This window comes from Martes martes, assembly GCF_963455335.1.
Source record: "Martes martes genome assembly, chromosome: 14".
Lineage (NCBI taxonomy): Eukaryota > Metazoa > Chordata > Mammalia > Carnivora > Mustelidae > Martes > Martes martes.
Window position 1 is genome coordinate 81,332,876 of NC_137902.1, and position 25,313 is coordinate 81,358,188.

The window sequence follows — 25,313 nt, forward strand, 5'->3', positions numbered from 1 at the left end:
TCACGCCTGGGTGTCAGGCCCGGGGCCCTTGCTCCCCGGGGCTGCTCCTCTGCCCGTGTTCCGTGAACGTCGGCTGTGGACCTCCAAGCCCCGTCCGGGAGCCTGACGTTGGCGCGGGACCGCCCTTGACCCCGCGTCCTCAAGGTTCTCTGCGCAGCAAGCGCAGATCCGCCTGGCAGGCTCACGAGGGCAGCAGTGTAGGCAAACGAATGGAAGGGGCCGCTGTCCCGCCCGGGTGGAGGGCGTTCCCGCTCTTCAGAGCCCGTCTGGAGCTGTGTGGCTTGGGACAGGGTGCAGGATCTGGGGTGTTTTTTCAGGATCGGCCTCGGGTGCCTCAGACCCAGGTGGAGACCATCCGCAGTAGCTGGGTCAGCAAGCAGGTGCGTGCAGCCCGCACAGGGTGCCGGGGCTCGTGGGGGAGAAGTAGCAGCAAAAGAGGAGGAGATTTGGCTCTTGGGTGAGGGGCTCCTTCCCGGTGCAGCTGGGAGGGGAAGGCGTGTGCCCGGGGCGATGGGACGCAGGTGGGGTAGCATTGAAAGCCTCCCACTTCTCCGAGAAGCTTGACCTTGAAGGGCAAGCTTGACCTTGAAAGGCCAGGTGGGCTTGGGCTGGCTGCTTGTGTTCTCAGAGGGGACAGGGGACTGAGGGAGGCTCAGGGACTGAGGGCCGGGCTGGAACGGGGAGGGACTCCTCACCCAGCCGCATCCGTCAGCATGAGGGCCCCGACAGGTGCCTCGTCCTGTCTGCACAGAGACCCTCAGAAAGAGTCTCCGTCTTTCAGAATCGTAGGTTTCGGCACTCCCAAGGCCACTCAGTCCCTCCTTCTCAGAAGAGTCTATCTTCTGGAAATCAGTTTCTTCCTCAGTATTTTCATGACATCATTTAATAAAAGAGCAGTTTTCACGGGCCTTCTCGGGGTCATGCCCACTTTCTGCTGTCGTGTTCTTTCACTGCCGGCTGTTTTCCCATCGTCTTTGGGGATGAAGCCGGTCCTGGCTTGTCCTGTGAAGTTCTCTGTCTCCGGGGTATTTCCTACCACTGCTTCTGGACGGCCCAAGTGCATGGTCTCTAGATTCGCTTCTGTGTGTCTGTTTTCGAAGGCTCTTAAATTTGCAAAGTGCTTTCTACAAATTTTAAAGAGGCGGTGGAAGTACAAGACGATGTATGGGTGGCATTTTTTAAAAGTCGGGATGTTCAGACATTATGTCTATTTTTTTGGTTATTTCACTCCAGCCTGTAACTTACGCCGCTCCTGTTCTGTGCTCTCTGCATCTGGGGCTTCCCTTGCTGCCTGGGGCTGGACTGGGGCATATGTCCCCTCTGGGAACCCCGCTCTCTCTCTTTCTTGCCTTTCCCTCTTCGCGCGGCTCCAACCCAAGGAATTCTATATAACACAGAAATATCTCCTTTCTATAATGGTTCTTTAGCCCTGCGTTTTTCAAATTACGGGTCATGACCCTTTATTAGAGGATCTGTCACACCCACGTAAGAAAAATAGACTAGATCTGTTCACACGCAGGGAGGGTGAAACCGTCATTTCGGTTGTGTGCGTACATGCACGTCATGACATCTGGGACAGGAGAGAAAACGTGTGTCCTTTAGTCAGACATGTCCCTGCTGGGTTCCAACATCCTGCTAAACTTTTATGGAAGAGAAACCAGTTATAGTCTTTCTCCAGTAAAATGGTCTGATGCCGTGGGAAAATTGTCACAAGGCAAGGCAGAGCCCCCAGAAGTCCTGTTGAAGATGTTCCCGAGTGGGCAGCAGTCACGGTGGGCTGCCTCTGAGTGGTTCCTACCGTCTCTGGAGGGTATGTGTCTGTCACTCCTACTCACAGTTCAGAGCTCAGCTCAGACGGTCCTTTCCCGGGGAAACCTTCCCTGCTCCCCCGATCTGCATCAGTTTTCTCTGTTAGATGCCTCCACAGAACTACATTTCCTGCCTTCAGAGCACGTGGCCCAGTTTTTAACGACACATTGATCAGGATGGTCATTTTATGGTCTGTCTCCCTCCGTCTTCTAGAACATGACCTCCACGGGACAGGTCTAGTTTCGTTCATTCAGGAGCCACTGCCGTGCCTAGCATATAGTCCACACTCTAGTACAAACCAGTGGCCTCGGGCCAAGTCTCCCCCCCCCCCCCGCCCCCTGCAACTGACATCTGGCATCCCATAAAACCCTCTGCTGTACTCGAGTCTTTTCCAGAAAGGGGGCGGGGGTCTCATAGCCCCAGATGTGCAGGTGGGATCGAAGCCCCAGGACCTCCTTGGAGGCCTTGGCCCTTGGCCACTGCTCTTTCCACACACAGACCCACCCCGCCCGAGAGTGAGCGGACCTCCTTCTTACCGTCCCCAGTGCTCCCGGTGAGGCTCACGTAGAGCGTAACCATTAGCGACAGAACATCTCTTGGGTGATGGTCTCTTCTCTGGCTGTGGGTGGGGGGCCTCACAGTTCCCGGTTCCATTGTGCAAACTCCTTGTTGCAGTAACGGGTCTTCAGGCCAGTAAGCATTGGTGGGAACCAACTCACTGAGATTCCACAGTAGGTGTCGCAGGTACGGATTCTAGCTGAGGCTCTGATTTCTGTTAGTCTGAGCACAGGTGGGGGTTTTTTCCTCCTCTGTCCCCAAGAATCTATGAGGCGGGAGGCAGAAAGGTGGGGAGAGAGGAGGACTGTTAAGTATTTCTAGGGTTTCCTTAGCATGCAAAACATGTTTCCCCCCCCCCCAAAAAATGTTTGGGAAACATTTTATTTTAGGTGGGAGAAAATGCTGCCGCTCTGGCTGGCTCCCGTGACCAGACATTTATCGGGGGCGTGGCCTTGCCGTAGCCAGAGCGCTCGTGAGTCGTGAAACTGCTTTTCCATTTGAGAGACTGGACCTCTGTGACCCCAGCCATCATTTCCACGGCAACTAGCTGCGATGAGATGGGGGTTTTGACCTCGCAGGACAGTTGCAACAAGAAGCAGATGAGCTTTTGGATGGGAAATTTATTCTGTGGCCTTGAACAGATCTGTATGTGAATCTCAGTTTCCTCATCTCTGACACAGAGAAAGGAACCCGCCGTCCTTTTGATTGGATGTGGAGATCCATGTTGGAAAAGCACGTGTGCAGGTATTGTCGATCTTACGAATGCTTGACGTGGGGCAGAAGGACGATCGCCTGCACCCATGGGTCTGTCCTGGGTCGCTGTCAACAGGCCTGCTTTTAGCTCTCTGACGAGCACCTCACTCTGTTAAACCGGCTTCCTGGCTGGTCCGGGACCTGCCACCCCCGGGCCTTTGCACTGCTGCTCCCTGAGCCTTTTACTGTGCTCTTCCCAGAGGGCTGTGTGGCCCACTCCCTCCCTTTGTCTGGGTGTCTGCTCAAAGTCACCCTATGAGAGAGCCCCATCAGACACCCCATATGAAATAGCAACCCCAGAACAGTCTGCCGTTCGCGCCTTCTCTTCACAGCTTTGTGACCACCTGGAATTTCGTGAGCTTCATGGGGCAGGGTTGTTGTCATAGTTTTCTTTTCATTTCTTTCTTTCTTTCTTTTTTTTTTTTTTTTTGAGTTTGCTGCACATAATAGGCCATTAAGTCCTCCTGAAGAACCTTTTTTCATTGTTTTAAACTTACTTATCTTTAGGAAAGTGTTTCAAAGAATAAAACACGTGACCACGATCCTGAAGGTAGCCTGCAGCAGTGCAGTGGCCATCTGAAGCCAGAGTGCACATCGGGTCCTGAATTTTCTCTTGGCTTTGAGTCTGTCTTTCCTTCCGCCTCTTTCCCTCAGAGTGCGGAGGCCGTCGCCTGCTTCTCCGGGTTCTGCCCTCATCGTGCCCAGGCTTGCCCAGGCCCACCCCACCCCACAGCGCTCCTGCTCCTAGATCCCAGGCTTCCGCCCACGTGGTCCCTACGCCAGATCCCAGTAGAAGCGCCCCGCTCCGCTGTCGTGTTCCTGGAGAACCCGTGCTTGGCCTTGTGAGGCGGCGGCGGCATTGCTGGCCGTGAGCCAGGTGCTGCACATGCGAGCAGGCCACCATGCCTCAGTCCCTCTCGACGCGTGTGCTGGGAGGGGTATATAGTAGGAATGGCTTTGTGTCCCCCTGCTGGGGTCAGGCATGGCAACAGCTCCAAGAAGAATCCCTCAGGGCATCTCGCTGAGGGGTGTTCGGACAGCCTGTGCTTGGGGACATCATTCTTAGTTTAAATGTTTATTTCTTTGGGGCACCAGGGTGGTCCCGTCGGTGAAAGCATCCAGTCTTGGTTTCAGCTTAGGTCATGCTCTCAGGGCCATGAGATCGAGCCCCGCATTGGGCTCCACACTGAGCACAGAGTTGGCTTGAGCTTCTCCCTCTGCCCCTGCCGTGGCAACTCATGGGCACGCACTCTGTGTGTGTGTGTGTCTCTCTCAAAATAAATAAATTAATTGATTTGGACATTATCTTTTTCACCGAATCTGAGGTACGTGGGGGCATTACCGTAATCCCTGGAAAGGTGGGACAAGCACATGTAAATCTCCTCTGTCACAAAGTGTGCACAGCACCGTGCTTATGCAGGCTTTGGTGGGCACAGACTCTTGTTCGCGAGACAACACCTGAGGTCCACGTCTCTGACTTCCAGGTTGCACACGGTCCAATGTGGACATGACGGTGCTCGCTCGGGCTGGTTTCAGCTAGTTTGCTGATGACGGTCGCCAGGAGAGGAAGCCCTAGGCACTAATTCCTAAGGCTACACCGTTCCCGTGGTGCGTGCTGGCCCCCCCGGGCTCATTTCCCCTGGTCCCACACCCTCTGCTCTGCTCCTTGCAGGAAAAGTGCGGTGGCGGGACTTCAACCAGGAAGCTTACGTCGGAGGGACGATGGTCCGCTCTGGGCAGGACCCCTACGCCCGCAACAAATTCAACCAGGTGGAAAGTGATAAGCTGCGGATGGACAGAGCCATACCTGACACCAGACATGACCAGTAAGTACGGAGCTGGGAGTGGGCCCGGGCCCTCACTTGCTTTCTTCCCACAGCCCAGTAAGTAGCTTTCACTGGGCCACTCACAGTTTCCTGACCGTGTGTTGTGCCTTCTACGGGTGGTGAAGCTGGAAAGGCTCTGACGCACGCGGCAATGGGACTTCACCCACGGGAAGTGACAGGCCCATTTGGGATCAGATTCTAGGCTTTTGGATGGCCTGAGGCAGCATCTGGAGGCTGTGGGTTACTGGCCAGAGCGTGGGAGTCAGCAGGGGAAAGTTGTGTTCCTGGTCTCATGTCCACTCATCACTTGTCTTTTCTAAAATCCGTGCACACACAAGCATCATTTTCCATCGTTCAGCAACTTCGTCGGCAGGAAGAAAATCTGAACTCTTGCTTATGAGGACAGTGTAAATCGGAAATGCTGTAGAGACTAGAAAAGGGAAAGAAACAGCCCAGCAGGGTAGGTGTGAGACTGAGACGGAGGCGCAGGGTGACCGTCCCTCTCTTGATTCTTTGGAGATCTGGGAGCTGCGGGGGGGAGGGCACCCCAGGGTTCATCAGGCTTCGCCGACGAGGCCTCCAGACATCCTAACGTGTGTTCATCACCGCTTAGCAGGAAAGTGATATCCCTAGCCCTTGCTCTGACCTGCGAGCCTTGCTGGTAGGAACCTCTGATTGAGGGGCTGTTCACACAGGCTTCACTGGGGAATCATCTTGTTTCAGATCGTTAGAAAATAGGCAGCTGCATTTGGAGGGCAGCTGTTTTCCTGGGGGCTGCGTGGGCGTTCCTGCTCACTGAATGACTTGGGGAGTCCTCCCTCTGTCAGGGATGGCACGTCACGGATATACATTTATTGTGACTCAGACAGTCTGTCTCGGTCCTGGGACTCCAGCCAGAAAAGTCTTGTCCTGTCCTGGTTGAGGGGTGTGGGGTGCGGGGGATGACCGGTGCACCAGGAAGCAAGGGGTTACAGCACCCTGAGGCTTGGACAGCATGTTGCAAATCAGTGCAGTCGGGGCCCCTAGGAGGTAGGAAGGCCAGGAAAGACCCCAAGGAGGGACAGTTCCTGTGCTGGAGGCCTCTGGAAAAAAGGACAGGGACGAGGCTGTGACAGCCCGCCCTAGGCTTGCAGGGAGCCTAGGTGATCGCTCTGGGTGAGTTCCCGGGGATTGAGAGGAGGGTGAGCTGACGAGAGACGAAAGTCAATGATGTCACACATGGACACATCTTACAGTTTGCCCTTGTTTTCTAATTCCGTAGCATATATAGAAAGTTTTTTTTGTTTTTTGTTTTTTTTTGCTCTCCTCCTTTCAGGGAAACTTGACCTAACTGTGTAGGCACAGTTAACTGCCAGGTGGACTGCGGAAGTAATACGCATGCAGTGTGTGTGTGATAGATCTGTTGTAGGATACGCATGACCGATGTGTAAATGTACGTGATATGTAATGTTAAAATCTTACCATTTTTCTAGATCCGGTCCAAGATACTGTTTAATGTCTACTGTGATCCAACCGTCTTTTCTCGGGGCATTCCTGACCCTGCAGCCCTGGTTCAAGAAAGCACTTAAGTTAGTACCCTCTCTAAGATACGGCTTGCTGACCTGGGATCCAAAGACCCCGGGGAGGCCACACAGAGGCTGTGGGACCCTGAAAGTCCCAAAGCTCCATGTGCCACCCCAGGGCGTGGACATGCCTGCCTGTGTCGGAAGAGGTCCCAGGTGCCTGGGTCCCCACCACCCTCCATCTCCAGGTTAACTGGCCTGTGTCAGACGCTCCTTGGGGCACCCTCATGCCACCACCAGCCTCGTGGTGCTGGACACAAAGGTGGTCCCCATGGCACAGAGAGCAGGGAGGCTCCCGCTGTGTCAGAACTTGCCCAGTGACTAGAAGCAGCTGACTTAAGGCCAGAGAGGGGCAATGTGGCTTTTTAAGAGGGGCTGGGCCTAAACCCAAGAGAGTGGTTAGAGATCGAGCGGGCTCGAGCTCGGAAACCTCCCCCGGTGGCTGGTCTCGACTGTTGGGAGCCATGTCTGGACGAGGTGGTATGCCTGTCACTGCTCCGCTCCGGTACCAGCGTTTTTCTCTGGGGGCTCTTCTTCCGTAGTCTTCTTTAGAGTCGCGAGAAAGTGGTGTCTCTCGCGACGGCTCGTCAGGGTCTGGGCAGTGGTTCTGCCAGTGTGAGCCCCTGACAGTCCCCCAGACCATATATAGACAGACGTCCCTCCTTTTCAGTTTTTGAGATAGGAGTTTGTCCGAACAGGTGTTTGACACTTCGTCTCACGGTGGGATGTCTTGGGGGGCTGGGGGAGCCAGTTTGAGTTCCAGCTACTGTGTGACGTTCGTTTGCATGTGTTCAGGGAACAGCTGGGATGCCTTCCCCATTTGTTTGACTTTGGCTAAATTAAAGTCTGCCCAGGTCCGTCGGATGCCTGGAACTGAGCCAGCGTGCTGTCCTCAAAGTGTGAGCTTGAGGAGAACTGCTCCTATTAAATGTCAAGTTAAGGAGATCAAGTTACGTCTGTGACTCCCCTCCCCTGCCCCCCGCTGTTTCTCTAATAGCAATTAAGGCATTTGACCTTCTACACAAATGTCACATTTTTGTTTGTCTGCCTTTGCAGTATTCCCCTTGGTCTGGGATTATGGAAACCTTTGGATTCAGCCTTCACTTCTGATAAATCTGAAAGCGATGGGCATGGTTCATTATGACCAAGGTGTCTGGAGTCCCACAGATCTTGGTCATAATCCCAGACTCTCTGGTTCTTAAACTGTGGCCTTTATCATTTGTACGATGATGTCACATGGTCACCTCTGGTTTCCGTGAGGATTAAACAGAATGTTCACAAGGGCTGGTTCCTCCGCCCACGAGATTTTTTTCAGGGGCCACATCAGCGAGGAGGCCCTTGACCTTGACAGCCTCCCCTAGGAGTGCAGCCTCCTGGCCCCACGCCAGCATTCCTAATCCCCCACGCCCTTGATTTTCTCCATAGCTCATATCACCCCCTACACACCATGCGTTTGACTTATTTACGCCTTCCTCTGTCTTTGCTGCTCAGGATAGTGAGAGTGTGCCCGGGGCGGCTACTGGACGACTCTCGGCACCCAGTAAGCTCAGCGCGTATGTGTTGAGCCAGTGCATTACTCAGCACAGAGCCTGACATATGGTGACCGCCCGCTGAGTCTTTAGTGATATTAACAGTCATAAAAGAATAAAGGAGAGTGAAAGGGAGAGTTTTAAGCAGTGGAGTTCAGCTGAACCCCGAATAATTCCACCTCGTTTCTGTTCCTCCCGGACTGGACAGCCCTGCAGTTAGCATCCTTGCTGTCTGTCGTGTGGGGCAGATACAAGGGGTCAGGGGTTCAGAGCCTTGCAAAAACAAAAACAAAAGTCCACACATTTGGGTTGTGTCTTAATTACATTTTTATGTGTATAAAAAAAATTCTGCGCCAAAAAAATACATACAGAGAAGCAGGAAGCCTCGAAAAGCTTGCCGGGAGTGAAATCCTAGATCTGACATACAGGAAACCCTTAGAAATTAGAAAGTAGAAGCCCATGCTGTCCTTGAAATACGGTTTCTCCAATCAAAAAAAAAAAAAAAAAGCCTTCTCTACCTCATTTAATGTTACTTGAAATCTCAAATAAGCTATCAAGACTACAAGTAAATTTTAAAAAACTGATGGGAATTTTGAAACTGCTCATTCGGACCGTTGGTTTCCTCCCTCTCCCGCCTCTGGGAAGCTGTTGTTACTGGCCTGGCAAAAGACGATGCTGGAGCAGCGTACCCGGGAAAGATCCAGGTACACACGCACTGAAGGGGGAGCCGGCGGGACACGCTAATGGACTGGACGAGGGGTGGCGCGCCAGGGTTTATGGCTAGAACGAAGGAAGAGACGGAATGCCTTTACGTGAGATGGGGGAGGCTGAGTGGAGCCGGTGTGGGGGACACACCCGGAGCTAACGTGTGCACGTGTTCCCTTCCAGATGCAGTTCTAGATGGATGTGTGTCTGGTGTGCAGGAGAAAGGCCTTGGTGGCAGTGTGAATTTGGGAATGGTCCATAGGCAGATGGTGTTTTAAAACCATGCGTTGGACGTCATGTCCAGCGAACACAGACAGAAATAAGGAGAGACCCAAAGACCAAGCTCTGGTCCACCATGGGCATTTTCAGCTGTAAATGTGAAGGCAGCGCAAACACTTGGAGGACGGTCCAACATGGTAGACCGCTCACTGTTTCCTGTGGGCCAGGAGAAGTGGAGAAGTACTCTTGTTGCCTTTTTAGGGTTAGGGTATGACAAAGCCGTGCCAGCACCCAACTCAGAAGGGTTTTGTGGTGTTTTGTTTTTCGTTTACATTTGAGTGTGTGTTGTTTTGTTTGCCTCGCAATGCGTCTGATGGCAAAGTCAAGTCCAAAAATCAAGTGCAACCCAAGAAGTTTATAGAATATCGTTCTGTCTGCTGGGGAAAGCTGGAGCTGCTTTGCTTTAAAATTGTTTATAGAAGTAAAATCAAATAAACCTTCGGGGGGAGAAACCTTATTATCTTGTTTTCTTCTTTTCCCTGTCAGCCAAACACCATTCCTTTTCATTTATTTATTCAAGTTGCCGAAAAACGAGAGGCTCTTGGAAAAAGAACAGGTTTTGCTCAGGTTGCAAGAGTTTAACGATCAGAAAGTTTCTCTGTGTGTCACCGCCCTCTCCTTTGATCACTAAGTTTAAAAATGAAGGGTTTTGAAACATTTTTGAGTCTAGCACTGGAACGCTGCTCCTGAGAACCAGGCTGCCTCGACTGCATCCCACAAAGGACCCTTCTCTCAGAGAGAAGTGTGTCCAAGCTGCCTGCCTAATGGATCCATCTGGCAGGCTCTAAATCGAGAAAACACTGTTTTTACTCAGTCCATAAATTAGAGTTGTAAGGTTTGGTTTGGTTTCCTTCAGGATCATCACCGAAGGGCTGTGTTTTGAACCGGTGTTTTAAGTGTCTGGCCGTGATGCTGCCCAAACACAAAGATCAGGACTCTTGATGGGGGGGGCCGTTCTTCCTTCCTTTCTTTTATTTATTTATTATTATTTTATTTTTATTTATTTATTTATTTTATTTATTTTTTTTTTTTTGCAAAATTTCAACAAGAGGGCAGGCATTTAAGTCACGGGCTGTGCTGTTTATCCTGGCGAGGATGTCTGCGTTGATGTCAGCTGTTTTAAGAACAGCCGATCAGGATTAAGGGTTGTGGGGAAAGATACGATCTGAACTTCTCATTGCGGCTCAGTAAGAATAAACAGAGTGGAAGCCAAGAAAAAGTTTCTACATAAACTCAGCCGCTCGGAGGGACGCTCGGCTGCAGGCGATGGTCATAGGACTCGGGGTTTGATTTTTAGGAGAGCAAAGGGTCCGGGGAAACAGGAGAAGTGCGTCTCTGAAGGGACTCTGGCTCCTCCTGAATGGGTGCTTGAAGGTGGGGGCACTTTTAGGGGGGCCCAGGGCTTCGTTGTCATTTCAGATTTTTCTTGTAAAAGGGATGTCTTACAAACACACGCAGCTGACCTCCCGATGTAGCTGCCTCCCCCGCAGCCCGGCGGGGCTCAGACCCCTGAATGTCCAGCCACCCGCCTTGCAGACCCAGCTGCACGACCTCCGTCCTGCCGTCCTGGAGTGCTCTTAAGTTCAAGTGGCCTTGGGGGCATTTGTGGCCAGTGGGGCCGAGGGAGGCTGGCTTAGCGCACCAGCGAGCCTTTAAAGTCTGTGCGATAATCACGATAGCAGAATATTTATTGGGCATTTTATCCGTCGTGGCCCGTGCTCGGCCTTTTATGCGCACTGACTGTATTTAATCTGCTAGCACTCCCGCCACATAGGGAGGGAGATCGCTTCGTGGGTGATGTCATCCGCCAGTCTCCAGAGAGCCCGGCTCCTGAAAGCACTGGGGCCTCACCCAGCCGGCAGAGTGGCTGACCGCGTGCTGGCTGGGGGTGGTTTCCCCCTTTGTCCTGCTGTCAGCAGAGGTACCCTTAGGGCGTGGCAGGCACTCAGGGTACCCCAGCCCCCACCGAGGCACCACCTGTATCTAGAGCCCTGAACCCCTGGAAGTCCAGGCACGTTACCGTTCGGAGGCCGCGACATTGACTGCATCTCCGCGGGGCGGATGGTGAGCTGAGCTTCAGAGTCCGGGCCCCTTTCCCGCGGCCGCGCACGCTGGTCAGTGGAGGAACTGGGGTGCCGAGCACCTGACCGCCCACCCAGAATTCCATCTCCAGCGTGGCCACCTTGTCATCGGTCTTCACGGGTGTCTTTCTCCTGCTCCTGGTTTTTGGGCATGAGTCCTGGCCTGAAACTTAAATGTGCCTAAAAAGCAGTCAGAGTTGGAGACTCAGAGCCAAACGCCTGAGCCCCATTGGCCCTCCGCCGGCCACCTGCTGATGGAGTCCTGAGAAACTGAGGAGAAGCAAGGTTTTTGTTTCTCTCCTTCCAGTCTCAGGTGCCCCACAGGAACGTAATGGAAGAATGTGCCCCGTGTCCGTCCCGCCGGAGAGGTGTGGGTGGGCAGTCAGGGGCGGCTGGCGGCCAGGCTCTCCGCCACCTCATCCGGGGGCCTGACTTGCCCCTTTTCATGCGTGGTTCCAGCCACAGCCCTGCCACTGTTCTCCAGCTTCTTTTGTCTTGTGTTTGTTTGCTTCTTTTTTATTTTTAGTGTTTTGTAAAACCAGCTCCAACAATAGGCTACTCTTCTCTTTCCCTTTGTGCGTTCCCCTTTTATGACTACTTGAGGCCTTATCGGCATCTAAAATAAAGAATGCCCTAGACGGGGAGACAGTATAAGGCACAGACAGTGAAGATTGTCTGCCTCTGTTAGCGGCTCTGAAGGCCGTGGTGGAGGTCTCCTCTCAAAAGATCAGTAGCCAACATCTTGAAAGCTGAATCCCCGAGCGGCTGTGCACGCACATGGCTCAGTTTCCCTGGCTCTGACTCTGGGTTATAGAGATGGCGTGGTCCTAAATGAGTCATGTAATTTTGTTTCTTTATTCTTTGGTTCCCATTCCACCAATATCCTGGGACTACGGTGATGAACACAAAGGTCCTCCCTCCCGGCCCTCGAGGAGTTAGCGGTGCAGCGGGAGAGGCTGGCGGATACACAGTTGCACAGTCCAGGAAGGGCAACCAGCCAGCTCAAGGTTGTGTTCCGTTGCCCTCTCTTCTTTGGGTTTTAGACCCGTTATGAGAGGCCGTTATCCTCTGGGCAGCCCGGCCCTTTTATCATCATGAAATGCCCTCTTTACCACTAGGAATGCTTTTGTCGTGCTTGGTATTGGTAGAACCGCCCCATCTTTCTTTGGCTTAGTGGTTTCTGTTGTCTGTTTTTTCCCATGCTTTCATGTCCAGCCTTTTTTGGTCTTACATTTAAACCGTATCTTCTGTAAGTAGCAGCTAGTTGGGTTTTGGATTTTTATCCACTTCAATAATCTTGTCTTTTATTTAGACTGTTTAGTCCTTTTACATTTAGTACAAGTTCTTACGCATTTGGGGTTAATGCTAGCATCCCTCTGTCAGTGTCCTCTTCTGGCCACCTGCTTTGTGTTCCTTTTCTTCCTCTTCTCTGCTTCTTTTGATGTAAGTATTTCCCTCTCTATTAGCTTGTTGCATTCTTTACTTAAGAGAATCTAATGTAAGTGAATAATTGTATTATTTCCCAAACAATGCATGGGCCTTATAGCTCTTTCTCCCATTAGCTTTCCTCTCTCCTGCTTGATGGTCTCTTTTGTCATATGGTTCCGTTCTCTCTTTATGTGTAACTCCACAGGACATCTTCTGTTTTTTCATGCAGTAAATATCCTTTCAATTTATTCGCATATTTGTGTTTCCATTTTTCCTCATCTCTTACAATTTTCACTTTTCCCCCAGGACCATTTTTCATCTGCCTGAGAATTTCTGTTAGTACCACTTTCCTGGCAAGGAATGCTATCCTTTTATGTGTCTGAAAGCACCTTTATTTCACTTTTAGTTTTGAAAAGTATTTTCACTGAATTTAGAATTCTAGGTTGACAGTACTTTGGGCACCTTTATGTGGTCTTTCTGTTGTCTTCGGGCTTCCATTGTTTCTGGTAAAATATCAACTGTTGAGCTTACTGTAGTGCTTTTTTTTTTTTTTTTTTTTTTTTTGCAGGCATTTTAACTTTTTCCCTAGCTGCCTTAAAGACATTTCTCTTTGTCTTTTGTTTTCAGAAATTTCACTGAAATGTGCCTAAGTGTTTCCTTTGTATTGAACCTGTTTGGGTTTGTAGATTTCCTGAATCTGTAGCTTCATGTCTTTGATAAGTTTTGCCTGTGCTCCATGTTCTCTCTCTGTCCCTCTGGGCCTTAATTATGTCTTCGTTAGGGATTTCTAAATGTCCTTGCCCCTCTTGTGCTCTTTTCCATATTATTTATTCTCTTACCTTCAATCTAGGTATAGTCCTATTGGCCTGCCTTCTGGTTCACTAATTCTTTCCTCTGCTCTATCTGTTTCGCTTTTAAGTCCATCTGCTGGTTTCTTAATTTTAGCTAATGTTTTTTGTTGGGTAAGAACAAGTATAGAAATATTTAAAGGCCCGAGCTGGTGTTTTCATCTCCAAAGAAGAGTTAGTTTTGCTCCTGGAAGACAGTTGAAATAGGGCAGATCACCTGGGTCAGATCTGAAACTGAGCTGGTATAAAGCTGGGTTTCAGCCTTTCATAGACCTCTGCTGAGTTTCCAGTTCTCTTTTTCTACTAGGAAGTAGCCCTTTGGGATGCCACCTGGAAGCCCAGGATGTTTATTAGAGCCCCTTTTCCTTGGCAAGACCTGAACTCCAGTTCTGGGCTCTGCAGCTGCATGCCACCTGCAGAACCCTGGCTCCGTCCCCACCTGCAAAGCCCTCACTTCTGCTCGGCTTATCCAGTCTCTTGGCTTCACACTGCTTGAGGGGAAGAGGATCAGAGAACACTGGCCTTACTCTGGGGGCCTCTCTTTTTCTGGGAACCTGGCCCTGTAACACCCAGCTGCCTCATGGACTCTCCAGTGCCTTCAGATAGATTTTTTGATGTGTTTCATCCAAAATTTCTAGTTCCTTTTAGCGGGTAGATTGGTCCATACCAAAGAACTTTACAATCACTGAAAGCAGGGAAAAAAAAAAACTTGAGTGTCCTATTTGGAATCCAAACTCAGTCTGAATCTTGACAGTTCATAAATTTTGTCCTGAGCAGCATTGTCAGTCACAAATGAGAATAAGTAGAAATAGCTGTGGACTTGAGTGGTTAATGGCTCTGTCACTTAGCTCCCCGACTAAGGTCAGAATAGTCTCTGTAACCTCTGGGTTTCTTATCTGAAAAACCATGATAATGCATGCCCTCCCCATCTTACCCTTTGCTATTAGGCTCGCACATCTGTGAAAGACTTCATAAGCTGCAAACAGCTACACAAATACAGGCTCTTATTGTATTGTTATTTTACGTGACCAGCAGCTTGTGTATATGAGAGATCAGCTTTGAGCAAGGACTGAATTGTTATTCTGTTAAGCTTTCCTCTTGATATGTGTGTGCCATTGAGGGCAGATGTTCAACCTCCTCTGTATGAATGCCTCCGTTGTGCTGAGGGGTAAGTGGGTCTTCTCGTGCAAACACGACATTGGAGAGCGTTGCTGTTGACCAAGAACGGTCGAGGAAGTAACTTTGAAACAGTGATTCTGCCTATTTCAGAAAGAAATTAGAGCAAGAAAAATGGGGGTCATCAGCGAGTTGTTGGTAAATGAGATGAATCTTTGGGTCTGAGCCAACCCTCGTCTGTTGGCCACTCACTTGAACGTGGTGCTTCACCATCACCATGTAACTGGTAAAAATTTTTCTTTTCTTTTTTAATAGGAGGATTTTATATATTTTAGGAAATAGTCAAAACAGGATAAACTGTGTTTCAGCCTTCTCAGCCCCTTGGGCTGTATATTTTACTTTTCTGAAACAATACGATTTCAGAGATTACTTGTGACTTTATGATGAGCGGGAAAGAAGCAGTGTCACCCCTCAATGGCACCTGTGTCCTTACCCGTCAATGCCTGCCTGCTCAGCGATGTGACTGACCACTTCACATGCGTCCTGGAGTGTTAGGTGTTAGCGGTGGAGCCTGTGAGAACCCACATCTCCATCCCAAGCTGTAAAATTAGAAGTACAGACTTTTAAAATAACACGCATCTTAACTATACCAAATCAACTGTGATTTCCTCCATCTGACAGTGATGAGAGAAAAAGAAAATCCACATCTTTGGAAATTTGAGTCTATTAAAAGAAGGAAATATCCCAATAGGAAAATTGCACTCGGGTTTGAAGTTTTATATTCAGCACTGATTTCTTTTGACGCTTGCATTCATGCATTCATTTAGCAAGGATTTGAGGACTTACTGTGTCACAGGTATTTTTCTGGTCGCTGGGGAAACGTCGATGAACAAAACTGATTTTTTAAAAATTGGCTGCCTTCCTAGAGCTTACATTGCATTGGGGGCGGGGGAGGGGGGTTAGAAGACAGTAAAATAAGTGTTAAAGTCAATAACATGCTAAAGGCAATACAGAGAAATAAAAGAAGGGTGGGGTCAGAGAGTCAAGGTCAAAGGTCCATTAAGTACTTAGCCACAGCAAAAGAAACAGCCAACAAAATGAAAAGGCACCAACAGAATGAGAGAAAATATTTGCAACTCCTATATCTGATAAGGGGTTAATATAAAAAATATATAAAGAGCTCATACAACTTAATAGCAAAATATTTAATAATTAATATATATAATTTAATATATAATTTAATTTAAAATGGGCAAAGGACTTGAATAAACATTTTTCCAAAGAAGATATATGAATAGCTAACAGGTGCATGAAAAGGTGCTCAGCATTCCTAATCAGCAGGGAAATGCAAATCAAAACCACAATGAAGTATCATCTCATACCTGTTAAAAGAGCTGTCACGCAAAGACAAGAAATAAGAAATGTTGGGTAGGATGTGGAGAAAAGGGAACTCTTATGCACTGTTGGTAAGAATGTAAATTGATGCAGCCACTATAGAGGACAGTATGGAGGTTCCTCAAAAATAAAAAATAAAGGGGCACCTGGGTGGCTTGGTCGGCTAAGCATCTGCCTTTGGATCAGGTCACGATCCCAGAGTCCTGGGATCGAGCCCTGCATCAGGATCCCTGCTCAGTGGGGAGTCCGCTTCTCCCTCTGCCCCTCCCCACTGCTCATGTTCTGTCTTCCTCTCGCTAATAAACAAAAAAAAAAAAAAAAAATTTTTTTTTAAATTTATTTATTTGACAGACAGAGATCACAAGTAGGCAGAGAGGCAGGTAGAGAGAGAGGAAGGGAAGGAGGCCTCCCGCTGAGCAGAGAGCCCGATGCGGGGCTCGATCCCAGGACCCTGGGATCACGACCTGAGCTGAAGGCAGAGGCTTTAATCCACTGAGCCACCCAGGTGCCCCCCCAAAAATTTTTTTTAAATAGAGCCACCCTATGATCCAATAATTCTCTTCCTGGATATTTATCTAAAGGAAACAAAATCACTGTCTCAGAGATAGCTACACCCGTACACCCCTGTGTTTCTAGCAACATTATTTATAAAGCCAATAGCTGGAGCAGTGTTAGGTGTACGTCAGTGGATGAACAGATGAAATCTCACACACACACAGGAATATTACTCAGCCACAAAAAAGAAGGAAATCCTGTCATTTGTGACAACATGAATGGACTTGAGGGCATTATGCTAAGTGACATAAGTCAGACAGAGAAAGGCAAATATTATCTGATCTCACATGTAGGTGGAATCAAAAAAAAGAAAAAAGGAAAGGAAGAAGAACAAATAGAAAAAGAAAAGTGATTACTAGAGGTGGGGGTGGGGGGAGAATTGAAGGCAGATGATCCAAAGATAGAACACCCGGTTAGAAATAAGTACTAGGGATGTGATAGACAGCCTAGTGAATTTAGTCAGCACTATGTTTATTTATTAATTTAGTCGGTATTTTATTAATTATTAAAAATAATTATTTTTAATATTTTTATTTCATTTATTTTATTTTTATATATTTATTTTTACTTTATATTTATTTAAAAATGTTATTAAATAATTTAGTCAGTATTTAATTAAATAAATTTATTAATTTAGTCAGTATGCTGTGTTTGAAAGGTGCTAAGGTAGTAGGTCCTAAGAGTCACCATCACAAGGAAAACTACATGTCTTCCTTCTTTCCTTCCTTTGTATCTGTGTGAGATGATGGATGTCAGCTAAACTTACTGTGGTGATTACTTCATAATATTAAGTCGAGTCATTGTGCTGTGCACAGATTATGTCTCTGTAAAATGGGGAAAATATAAATAGGTTATTAGGGAAGGTTCTCACTGACAGGAAGGCATTTAGGCAAAGATCTGAGGGAGGGACAAGGCAGTGTCATCTGGGTAGGGGGGAAGGGGTTCCCTTCAGGGGACGCGACAAGGGAAAGTTCTTTGAAGAGCGAGTGCGCCAGGCACATCAGGGTAGGCAGGAAGCCGGTGTGGCTATGCAGGGCGAGTAGGAGCTGTGACAGGAGTCAGGGCATCTGGGAAGCCTTGGGACCCTGGGTTTTCCCCGAGAGAGATGGGAGCCACTGCAGGTTTTAGAGCAGAGTTACATCATCTGAATTAGGTGTGTAAAGGATCCTTCCTTTAAAGGTGGTCATGTTAAGACCAGGCTTATTGGGGATGGAATGGGAGATGTGAAGACAGAATCCAGGAAACCCATGGAAATGACCCTGACAGTGGCTCAGAGCAGGGGGTTAGCAGAGGAGCTGGGGAGAAGTGGTTGCATAATGGATGCATTTTGAAGGTAGAGACAAGAAGGAGGCTGAACGGTAGCCTGCAGAGTGCGAAGGATGAGGCCAGCGTCCTTGTCTGAGCAGCCTGAGGAAGGCCCTTTACTGCGAGGACGAGTGGGAGTGCTGGGGGGGGGGGGTGCCGCCACCGGACTGCCCGAGTTCGAATCCTGGTATTCCCCTGGCGCATCCCTGAGCCCCTTGGGCCACTTTGTCAGGTGTGAATCGGGACGACGGCAGAGGGCATTTCATGGGGCCGTGGTGCAGGGTGAATGAGTTAACCCTTGTAAGTTCCTCAGCACACAGTAGGCGCTACATGAACATCTGCTGTGGTTAGGGGAGCCCTACTGCAAGGACTGGGGGGGACCCTTCGATCCAAGGGAGGGTCAAGTGAACGGCGGAGATATGTGACAGTCTGGAATTCAGGGCACAAGCCTGGATAGAAGTTACCCATTCGGGATTTTGAAACAGTTCTATGTGGTATTTAAAGCCGCTCTGCTACCCATCCCTGAACGTGCGTCACTAAGCCCGGAGATACTTCTGATCACAAAAATGGCTTCAGTATTAATAGGTTTGTTCTCCATGGAATTTTTCTCCCTTATGGTGATCATTGAATGTCCTCCAGTACTTACACTGTGACCCTTGAATCCAACACCTTTTTATGGTTGATAATTTGTATATTCTCTCCTGTGAAGTGCAAAGGCCAATGTGGTCCTTCCTCTTGGCCCTCATGTGCAAGTACTGCGTTTTAACCCCGGAGAAGTTCCCAGATGTTGCTCTGAGCTAGAAGGGAAACAGGGCCCTGCCTGTCTGGTTCGGGCTGTCTGACGTGGACAGGCCCCTGGGACTGCGAACAGCCCATGTGGCTTGGAGTGCCTTTCGCTTCCTCTGGCCTCCCTTTCAAATGAACTCCTTCCTCTCCTTGCCATTCTCTACCCAGTCCCTGACTCCTCCCCTCAGACCTGCTGCAAGCGCCTCCCTCCCGTGACTCCGGGCATTGCCTGGAACTGCCTCCCCAGGCCCCACTCCTGCCTGCTCCTTCCCATGCGAGAAGTCACAGAAGACCCCCGCAAGCATAATCCCCTTCTGAGCCCCACCCCCTGGCCTGGCCCTGCCTCCTCTGCCTGCTCATCCTTCAAGACACAGCTCACGTTGCTTCTTCCAAAAGATCACCTCCGACCGGGCCATGCCTGGGGCTCCCTGCCCCCAGCCGACATCCCCTGCAGCCCATTCCCCTTGTGTGCTGGAGGGGCTCCCTCGTTTCAGAGCTCACACATCCTTCCCCCGGTATTTAGTAAGCTTCTTGGGGATAGAGACTATCCGTACTAACACAGCTCCCCAGTCCCTCACTTAAATTCCTAAGGAATTCAGATTTTTTTCCACTCCAGATAGACATTACGTAGATAGATTTATTACATAATATCCTTAATTCTGGGGCAGTACCTTGTAACTAAATGCTAATATTTTTGTGGGAAAACTTAATGAGCAGTCACATGAAGCGAGATGAACAAAGCTGATAGATCTCAGTCCGGGTCACGCTTTATTGCCAGACGAATTCAGGTGGGCTCAGGTTTTGCCACAAAATAGGATATGAGTTGGGTTTTTTGTTGTTATTTTTTTTAAGAGTTTCAAATTTGGGGAGTGTAGATCAGGAATTATGGACTCCTGGTAGGTCAATAAAGAAGAGTACAAAGTAAGTGTCCTTCTGTTGCCACATGATGACCAGCACCTAGACCTGGAGGGACCAGAGCCTGCCCTGTCCTGCATTACACAGTGTTGAGATGAAGACAACCCAGGTTAGCAGACGTATTCGCCCATCAGGTGTATTAGACGGTGGAGGAGAGGTCAGAGAGGGGAATAGAGATCCAGGGAACAGTCTTCAAGCAGGTCCATCTCCTGGAAGGCTTCTGGAGTTACCCTGGAGATCAGCACTGAGTGCAGCTGCTGATACACTTTGTAACTCCCTTCCCCTCCGCCGCTTGCCCAGGGAGCAGATCTAGATCTCACTTGGTGGCTCCTGTTAAAAAGTGGCTCCATCGGCCCTGTTGACTCTAGAATCCCATTTGTAAAGAGGGGTCCAGCAGTGCACGGCGGTGTCATCACCTCAGCACTTCTGTCACAGCCTCCCGAAGGGCAGAGGGCGCTAGGATTTCTCTCTGCTGGGGTATAAGCAGTCCCAGCCCCGAGGAGCTCAGGGTGAGACACGAATGACAGGGCGGCTGCTGGGGGTGGCGGTGACACCCCCTCCCATGGCTGGCAGTCTGTATCTTCAGCAAATCTGCCCCTGTTTCATCCAAACAGTAGTGAGCCACCCAGAAGGCTCTTGCAGAGGACAGCTTGTATCAGACCTCCTCAAAGGACTCCGAATTTCCTTAACCATTTCCTTTCCTTTTGACATTAGCTTTTAAGAAAGTAGATACACGTTTATGTATATTACTGCCCCCCCCAAAGGAAATCATACCAGAGAGTTAAAAGGAATTTCACCTGATCTAAAAATCTCAGTAGGCAGGGATAAGCATTAGCATTCTTGTGAATGCCCTCCCTGATCTGGCTTTTATATTATCCTCCGATAGTTAGATGCATGTAATTATAAAAAATACGTTACTGTATTTGCTGTTTGGCATTTCCCTTTTTTTCACTCATTGATCCATAGGAAACATTTTAAATAGAACTTTCATTTTTAATGGCTTTATATATTCCATTTTACGTTTAGTTAGCTAGTTCTCTGCTGACAGAAGTAAGGATTGTTTCTTTTCGGTTTTAATGGTAACTGTTGGGGTGAGTATTTTTGAATAACCTTTTTGTGCCCACTCATTTGAAAGGAAGTCCTGTTTTAAATGTCACTGTATTACTTGGTTCTGAGAATCTACCAGAATGTATTCCCTATATTGCTGAGTTTGGCGACTATTTTATTTTGGGTTTTGGATTAAGATTCCTAATTGAAATGATCTGTGGTTTCCCTCTCTCCCTGCCTCCCTTCCCTTCATCTGGCCTTGGCTTCATGTTTCTGCTAACTTTGTAAAATGAACGTTAGAACAGTCATCTTTTAAAAAAAAAAAGTGCTTAAGAAAAACTTATTTACAAAGGAATTACTTCCTGAAGTTCATCTATGAAAGTCATCTAAACTTAGAACCATTTTTGTTTTACTGGAAGCAGCCCTTTGGTGACTTTTAAAAATTCTCTCATGGGTGTTGACATATGGTGGGTTTGTCTATGTTGTATTTGAATTAACTTTGATAATTTGTATCTTCCCAGAAGATCATAAGTTTCGCTCGGTTTTCAAATTTATTGGCGTGTGTGGTGTGCATATGCACTTAAATCTCTCTTCTGTTTAGAAATGCCAGGGGTTTGTCTCTCTGGGTTTTGTTTTGTTTTGTTTTTTTCCGCTTTCTCTTCTGTGTCTTTTACCCTTTCTGCTTTCCTTCTTAGGAACCAAGGGCTGGGATTATGCGTACATTCTAAGATTTATCTGTTTTCTAGCACATTCATGTCAGCCTTTGTTATTTTATATTTTCTTCCCTCTGCTTTCCTCCGCCCTTCACCCCCCCCCCCCATTAGAACTGGATGTTTACTTTATGTCTGTTACATTTGTTTCCGATGGCCGCTTTGGCTGAATTTCCCCTATTATGAAATGTAGCATTATAATTTTTGTTGTTATGCCTCCTTTTAAATGACCTTTTATTTCTCACTCATCTGGAATTCTACTTTTGGATGATTCTTTAATACTATGCTTATTTCAGAGAGAGTTTCAAAATTATAAGAAATTGATTTTTTTTTCTTTTTTACCTGTTTAAACTTAAACTTCTTTCTTTTCTTTTCTTCCACTTTATTGTGGCGTAGTCAGACACTGCAATATGGTGATTTGACTTGGAGGACGCGGAGGGCTTTATTTGTGGTGTGAGGTCAGGGATGGCCACGGTAGCTCTCGCAGTCGAGTGTTTTGGTCCCTGACACTATGCTCAGACCTTTGCAGGCGTTGCTCATGTCATTCCTGCAACAGCTCTGAAGTAGGTGCTCCTGCTGGTGTGGGGTTTTATACTTGACCAAACAGAATCCCCAGGTTGCATACCTCGGCCGTCGGAGATTAGGTCTGACTCCAGAGGCTACAGTCTTTCCTTCTCATTTCTGTAAATATCTGATTTTTATTTTTTTAAGGCCGGTAGTATCTATCATTGTTTCAAAGTTCAAAGTTCACCTCTTAAACCAACTGGATTAATTGCATTGGAAACCTCCTGATCCCTATTACCATCCACTCATTAGAAGAATTTGAAGCTCCTACTACAGTTTGATGGGTTTCTGTTTATTTCTAAGAGTATTTGCTTGATGTGTTAGAGTGCTGTGATTTGGGACCTAGAAATGATACATTCACAATGGGTTATACCTTTATTAACATAAAATTACCCTCTGGCATTGCATCTGATGTTTTTCTGTTTTGCCGGGCATTTTACTGTTTATGATGTTAATATCCTGCTTGTTCCTACTTATGCTTATTCTTGATATATTGTCTTCTGTTGGTTTTCTTTTTGTGTTGTTGGTGTCATTTTGATTAAGATTTGTCTTTTGTAAGTATGCAGCTAGCACTATATTTTTGTTTTTAGGCCAACTTGATTGTCCAAAGTGTAATCGAACACTGTGCCGTTTTCATGGTCGATCTGTCTCTGATTTTTTATGTCATGCTGTTTTTTTTTTTTTCATGCCTGTTTTTCTCACCATTTTCTTTCCCCTCTCACGTGGAAAACATGTTGTGTTTTACTTTGCTGGTCTTCCGCTTTCTTGGTTGTTTTTCCCTCCTGTGGCTGACTAAGAAAGTTTGTTTCCTACATGGGAGTCAACTAGTTGTACCTTTTCATGTTGATAAGAGTTCAACAAAAACACTGAAGTCGAAGGAGTGTTGGTTTAATGGCGAGAATAAAACCGTACGTATTTCCAGGTGACAAATTAATATGCTTTTACTCTCTCCCACTCACTTTCTGGTTTTGTTGATTTACCTGGAATTCGACACAGATTATTGTCAAGATTATTTTATACAATCATTTAATTATATTTTATATAATGATTTTTTTAAGCGGTGTTTCATTTGCATCACCATATATTACCCAAGCCTGTTAGACTGTCCTGCTGAAGTAATTTTTACGCATCCTGCCATATTATGCTTTAAGTTGAGTCTTGTTTTTTGCTTTTTTTTAAATTTATTTATTTTAGAGTAGAACTTCAAATGTATTTTCAGGCAGCTTAGATAACTGAAATGGTGTGTGAGCTTACTCACCTTGAGAATTACTTTCCACTCCCTTGGTACACAAATGGTAAATTCACAATGCCCAGAATTCTTGGGGCAATTTTTTTTTTTAAATTTTTCCATGTTATTTCATGGTTTTCTGTTTAGTATTCTGATCAGGTTCACTTACTGTGTTGTGTCTGTTAGGATACTTTAAGCAAAATAGACATTTTATTAAATTATTTAACAGGAAGTCTGGAGGCAACCCCCAAGGCTGGCTCAGCTGGCTGAGAACTAATGTCTTTGCCACTCTAGTCAGTACTTTTATTTATTTATTTATTTTTTTTAACTTTCTGGTTGTAAAAAGGCTGCCATAGCTCCATGCATCGTGATGACTTTGAAGACTTTAAGGGGTCAGAAGTGCTCTTTTCTTCAGTGGCTTATTGCTTTTCTGGAACTGTGCCTAGCAGACTTTCTCTGATAATCCCTGGGCCAGAACAAAGTCATGGCTCTCTGTGACTAGGATGACCGAGGCTGGGAAAATGAGTTTCTCTTGGGGCGGTCAGGACTTACCTCAGGGACCGGGCACGTCACCCAAAATGAGATCTGTCAGAAAGGAGCAAGAGAGGGTGATTTTTTGCAATACCGAGAAGGGTGTACCTCCTTCAGGTGTGCCTAGCAGCATCCCACAGAATCATAGAGTCCAGAGGACTGAGCGTAAAACGCAGTAACTGTCAGTGTCCAGAAACGTCAGACAACCTTATCATTCTTTACCATAACATGCCATTCTGTCACCAATCAGAAATTGATCTGTTTTCCGAAAATTGCAGAAATTGCTGTTATACTTGACATGAGCAGGAATTCGGGAACCAAACAAATTACCCTGACATTGGTTGGAAAAATGTGTGCACACCATACCGACACAAACACGAGGTGTTTGGTTCTCTATTTGGAATGCTGATAGGCTGAGGTCACAGGGGCAGTTAAATTAGTGAATCTTCTACTTCAAGGTTACGTACTTAACACCTTTTTTTTTAAAGATTTTATTTATTTATTTGAGAGAGAGAGCGCGTACGCGCACACGAGCGGGGGGAGGCACAGAGGGAGAAGCAGGCTCCCCACTGAGCAGGGAGCCCGATGGCATGAGGCTCGATCCCAGGACCCCGGGATCATGACCTGAGCCAAAGGCAGGCCCTTAACCGACTGAGCCACCCAGGCGTCCCTATTACTCTTGCCCAGGGACATCACGGGCTGTGTGCCATCAGCCATGTAAGGGAATGGATCTGCTGCAACCTGCAGTTATCAGTCATTGTATCATTACAGGAAAAGTTGATCTGTGTCCAACGGTCAACAACGCAGAGCCATTAACTGTATCTTTCAAAAGAATGGTCCTTCCAGGCGTCATCCTTGATGGCACATAGCTTTCTTCTACCAAGTTCAGAAAGCCCGACCCGCTGCTCAGTGGCCACCCAGGCTCCATTTTTTTGAGACCACGGCTGCAAGATGACGCTCTGGGCAGGGAACAAAGCCCACTGCCTGAATAATCCCTAAGAGAGACGATCTTCAAGATGAGTGACTTCAAGCCAGCAGGGACCAGATAAAAGAAAAGCCCGTGTCTGCACAGAGCAGTGAGAAGCAAAACTCAGTCCTCAGCAACTTGGAAGCAGAGTTGGTGTCGCTGTGCGGGACAGTTGGTGGCTGGTTCCCGGGGGGGCCCGGCAAGGGGCGAGAAATGGAACATGTGGTTCTTCTTGTCTGATACGCAGCGTGGGCTTCCCTCCAGAGAGGACAGCTTCTTCCCTGGCCTCCAGAGGAACGGAGTGTGAAGTCCTGCACTCTCGGTCTCAGCATGGCCTCCGGGCGGACGGCGAGCTGGGGCGGACGGACGGCGAGCTGGGGCGGACGGCAGACGCGTCCTTGGCCGCTTCAGGGAGCTCAGATGGCTTCACCCAGGGCTGTAATTTTCACAACTCGCAAGAGCTCTTGACTCCTGAGAAAGTTCTTGGTTGAAATTTCATGCCTGTAAAGCTGGAGGCAATAAAGGGCAGATGATGGGCTTTGAATGAGAGAACAGTTTTACGCCCATCACATGGTGCTTGCTGCTGGCGGCTCGTGGAAACCTCACGCTTTCACTCCCGGGGGGGGGAGGACACCCTGGGTCCCAGGTGGCCTCGGTGGCCAGCGCCCAGCGGGGGTGTTCAGTGAGCGAAGAATGTGTGTTCATGCATTGCCCGCTGCCCGGGGCCCCTGTGTCTGCTTTCGCCTCTGGAACCCCTGGCTTTCCAGGGCCATCAGAGGACTTCCCAGCGAGCCTGGTAGATAAGACCGGCTTGAG

At 48.1% G+C, this 25,313-nt stretch overlaps 1 protein-coding gene across 1 annotated transcript in view; it reads left to right on the forward strand.

Moving 5' to 3' along the window:
* Positions 1 to 25,313, forward strand: part of GALNT2 (polypeptide N-acetylgalactosaminyltransferase 2) — a 184,054-nt gene that overhangs the window by 112,709 nt on the left and 46,032 nt on the right. Inside the window, exon 3 of the mRNA XM_080822337.1 lies at positions 4,793 to 4,946. Coding sequence (XP_080678463.1) covers positions 4,793 to 4,946 — 154 coding nt within the window. The remainder of the gene's footprint in view (positions 1 to 4,792; positions 4,947 to 25,313) is intronic.